Consider the following 4,328-nt stretch of genomic DNA (forward strand, 5'->3'; position numbering starts at 1 on the left):
CGGTGTTAAAATATCGCCGCCGCTGGGGTAGATATTCTTTACCGGTGTTAAAATATTTTACTTTGTGAATATTTTTACTTACTTGTTAATAAATGATATTTTTTATTAATTTTCATATAGAACTGACATTTTTTGTGTTTTATAATCTTTAAAGTTAACACCCCAAGCGGACGCAGTTTACCCTGCTTTTACACCGGTATTACTCCGCTTTTACACCGGTTACCCCGCTTTTACACCGGTTACCCCGATTTAACACCGGTATTTTTAACACCGGTGAATTACTCCTCCTACACCGGTGTAATTTTATTTTAACACCAGGCGGAGTTAAAATGAGTCCATTTTTAACACCGCTCTTTTTACAGTGTAGTGTTTGAGTAAGTAAAAATATTCACAAAGTAAAATATTTTAACACCGGTAAAGAATATCGACACTGGCGGTGGCGTTATTTTAATACCGGTCTAGAGTATTTACACCGGCAGCGGTGTTATTTTAACACCGGATAATTTTTTTTAACACCGGTACAGAATATTTACACCGGCGGCGGCGTTATTTTTACACCGCTTTCGGTGTTGAAATTTAACACCGCCAATTTTAACTCCTACACCGCTTGGACTTACCCCGGTGATTTTTTACAGTGTATAATTCGTAGTCGCGTAAGAAAATAGGCAGTGGGTATAAGATCCAGTCTGCCAGTCCTTCGTAAAAATATGCTTAAAATTTTGATTTAATATTCATTCTACAATCTTATCTATCATATTTATAAATGTATGTGTATGTATGTGAATATATTTTTATATATATAATATATATAAACAAGGAAGAATACATGATTAATGTATCTGAGAACTAAGTTATGTATGAACATAAAACAGAATTTGTTGTAAAAGTCGCTCTCACTTTGAGCTAAACCATCCAACCATCGTCTTTTACAACTAAAATGCTACTGATGAACGTCTAATAACAACATCTATATGTTTAATCTATTACGCCAAGCCCGACTATTATTTTCACGGTACACAATATTTCCGGGGAGGAATTACTTGGGCCTAACAAGTTTTGTCCCAACTCAATTAATTTTTTTATAATTAATATAGACATTAATTTACACACATCCCGTTTCCATTATACCTGAGTGCCAATTTTTAAACTGGTTCTACTAGATTTACAAATTTTACCGTGACTTTCGATTATTTCAGTGTATTTTTTGTTCGGATGAAAAAAAACCTATTTATTTTAGCTTATGACTTATGACAAATTATATAAACGCGAAAGGGGCGGACTAGGGCCACCATAGTGAGGCAGGTCCCTCAATTTTATTTTTTTTTTTTTTACAATCAAACGAGGGAGCGAAACTTACACGAGCAAATTGGGCCGTATATATATATATATATATATATATATATATATATATATATATATATATTTATATATATAATTCAATTATTATTTTTCTTAAACAATTTTCCCATAAAATTAAAAAAAAATTAATTCAGTCACGTCTTATATTTTTTTAATAATTATATTAAAAAATTAATTTCGTGATATTTCTTTTCTGTATTACAGGAAATTAAAATTTGAAAAATTAAAAATTTTCAGTTAACTCATCTTACCCCAAAATTTATTCATGATTAAATTATTTAAAGACTCAGAAGTCGCAATCAGTAAAAAAAAGTAGCTCTAAATATTTATTTTCAAAATATTTAAAATTTTTGAACGGCCAATTTTACCCCAAATTTTTTTAATGATCGACTCACAAAAAATACCCGTACGAGAAAAGTATATATCCGGAATATATACGGGCAAAATGGAATATATGCGGCATATATTCAGGTTTGCCCGAATATATACGGATATACTTTTTCAGTGAGGGTAATTAAAATAAAAATCAAATTATCATTTTTTGCCCCCACTATTCTTGTAATTTTTCATAAAAAATTCAAATTTTCGAAACTACCTAATTTACCCACACCCAATTTGTTCTTAATTAGTTTAAAAAAAAATAAATCATTTCCACCAAAAATGAAAAAAATCAGTTACTAATTTTCATGTCGTTTCCCTGTCCTCCCCTCTTTTCGTTTTTTTTTTTTTTTTTTTTTTTTGTGAAATCGTCAACTGTTACATCATACATCTTCTTGTTATTGTTACACTATGATTTTTTAAAAAATTCACTGAAAACAAATTAAAGACAAAAGATATTTGTTCCCATTGAAAATTTTCTAAGAAAGTTTTTCTCACAATTAAACAGTAGCATAACACATAACAAAAGTCAATGACATTGCATATTTTGGCCCACCGATCAGTTCCCATCATATATTCATACATACATACATATGTATATCAACATATAATTGCGAAACTTGATATAAATGAACGTATACTTTACTATCTGCAGTATATAGTTTAACCATGAAGTTTTTTTTGTTGCAAATACACATACAAACGGCGCATATATAAGATGAGGTGCAGGGAAAGTGCTAGGCCATTATACCGTCGAGTATATAAAGCTAGGCGTAGAAAAGGAAGCGGTTCAGTCAGTGGTTAAGCGCCACGGTAAAACACACGTAAGCCTTTGGATGAAAATGAAGGTGAGTAATAGCTCTAGTGCATAAAATAAATCTAATTTATCTATCATTTCTACATCAATAAACATCTAGACTGAGTGAAAACTCGGTAGAAAGTTTCGTTGGTTATATAAAAGACAATTATAATTATTTTAGATGCAACTAGCTCTGGTGGCCGTGCTGGCCGTGTGTCAATTGGCTCAAGCCGAGTCAAAGGATAACAAATCAATTGAGGAATCATCTGCTGATTCTCAGACTGAGAAGAAAACAGAAAAACGTGGCCTGCATCATAGTTACGGTGATTTTGGGGGTTACGGTGGCAGTTATGGAGGAAGCTGGGATCATCCACATGAAGAGCACGTGAAAACAGTGACCGTTGAGAAGAAAATACCAGTGCCCTATGAGGTTACTAAACATGTACCTTATTTGGTGGAAAAACCAGTGCCTTACGAAGTTAAAGTTGGGGTACCTCAGCCTTACACTGTCGAGAAACATGTACCCTATCCAGTTAAAGTATTCGTAAAGGTGCCGGTCCATGTGCCGCAACCGTACACTGTTGAAAAGAAAATTCCTTACGAGGTTAAGGTACCAGTTGACAAGCCCTACGAAGTTAAAGTATACGTTCCTCAGCCCTATACTGTAGAAAAACACGTTCCAGTTCACGTTAAAGTACCAGTACCTCAACCTTACACTGTTGAGAAACACGTGCCGTATCCAGTAAAGGTCAAAATTCCAGTACCGGCACCTTATCCAGTTGAGAAACCAGTTCCCTATGAAGTTAAGGTTCCTGTCGACAGACCTTATCCCGTTCACGTACCAAAGCCCTATCCAGTTACGGTAGAAAAACCTTATCCAGTACCAGTCGATAAACCAGTGCCCTACGAAGTTAAAGTACCGGTTGATAAACCTTACCCTGTTCCTGTCGAAAAACCTTACCCAGTACCTTACAAGGTCCATGTACCCCAGCCCTACACAGTTCACAAACACGTCCCAGTACCTGTTGAAAAGCCGGTACCTTATCCAGTAAAGGTACATGTCGATAAACCATATTTTGTTGAAAAACATGTTCCTGTACCGGTTGAAAAAGAAGTACCGGTACCGGTCAAGGTCCCAGTACCTGTTCCTGTTCATGTACATCATCAACATCACACACACCACGATCACCACACACACCATGAACACACACACTCGCACTCACATGAAGGCGGATTTGAACCTTCATCTGGATACGGCGGAGGTGACGAAGGCGGTAGCTATGGAGAGCATTCTTATCATTAAATAATTATCTAGGTCAATTAATTATTGAGCTAACTAATAATTAATAATAATAATAATAAATTTTGTGTTACTCAAATATTGTTTCGACCATCTTGTGATAAACACAGCAATTAAGGAATTACACAATACTCATAGTAAACTCCAACACTATTTACTGTAAATTTATGTTTCAAAATTACACGAGTTTACTCAAAAGATTTATATATATATTTTTTATACAGTAATATATGTAATAAAAAAATTTTATTAACTGAGTTTTTTTTTTACCCTTAAAATAACAATATATCATATATTTATTTGCAACTTGCGATCTATTAGAGGAAACGGAAAAAAGTGAATGTTTATTAAACTTCCGGATACTTTTAATTCGAGATGGTATTAATTATAGAGTAATTGTAATTTTAATAATGTTTTCATCAAATATGACTGAGGGTTGTAATGTTTGAAAGTATATATTGCTTTCACTTAGATTTCTACATATATTTCTAT

General features: G+C 33.5%; 1 protein-coding gene across 1 annotated transcript; it reads left to right on the top strand.

The window, feature by feature from the left end:
- Positions 1 to 2,453: 2,453 nt before the first annotated feature.
- Positions 2,454 to 4,085, top strand: LOC130673472 (uncharacterized). Its single transcript, XM_057478490.1, has 2 exons — positions 2,454 to 2,585; positions 2,718 to 4,085. The coding sequence occupies exons 1-2, from the start codon at positions 2,574 to 2,576 to the stop codon at positions 3,837 to 3,839; spliced, it is 1,134 nt and encodes a 377-aa protein (XP_057334473.1). The 5' UTR covers positions 2,454 to 2,573; the 3' UTR covers positions 3,840 to 4,085.
- Positions 4,086 to 4,328: the final 243 nt, after the last annotated feature.

Source organism: Microplitis mediator, chromosome 8 (genome assembly GCF_029852145.1).
Source record: "Microplitis mediator isolate UGA2020A chromosome 8, iyMicMedi2.1, whole genome shotgun sequence".
NCBI classification, from domain to species: Eukaryota; Metazoa; Arthropoda; class Insecta; order Hymenoptera; family Braconidae; genus Microplitis; species Microplitis mediator.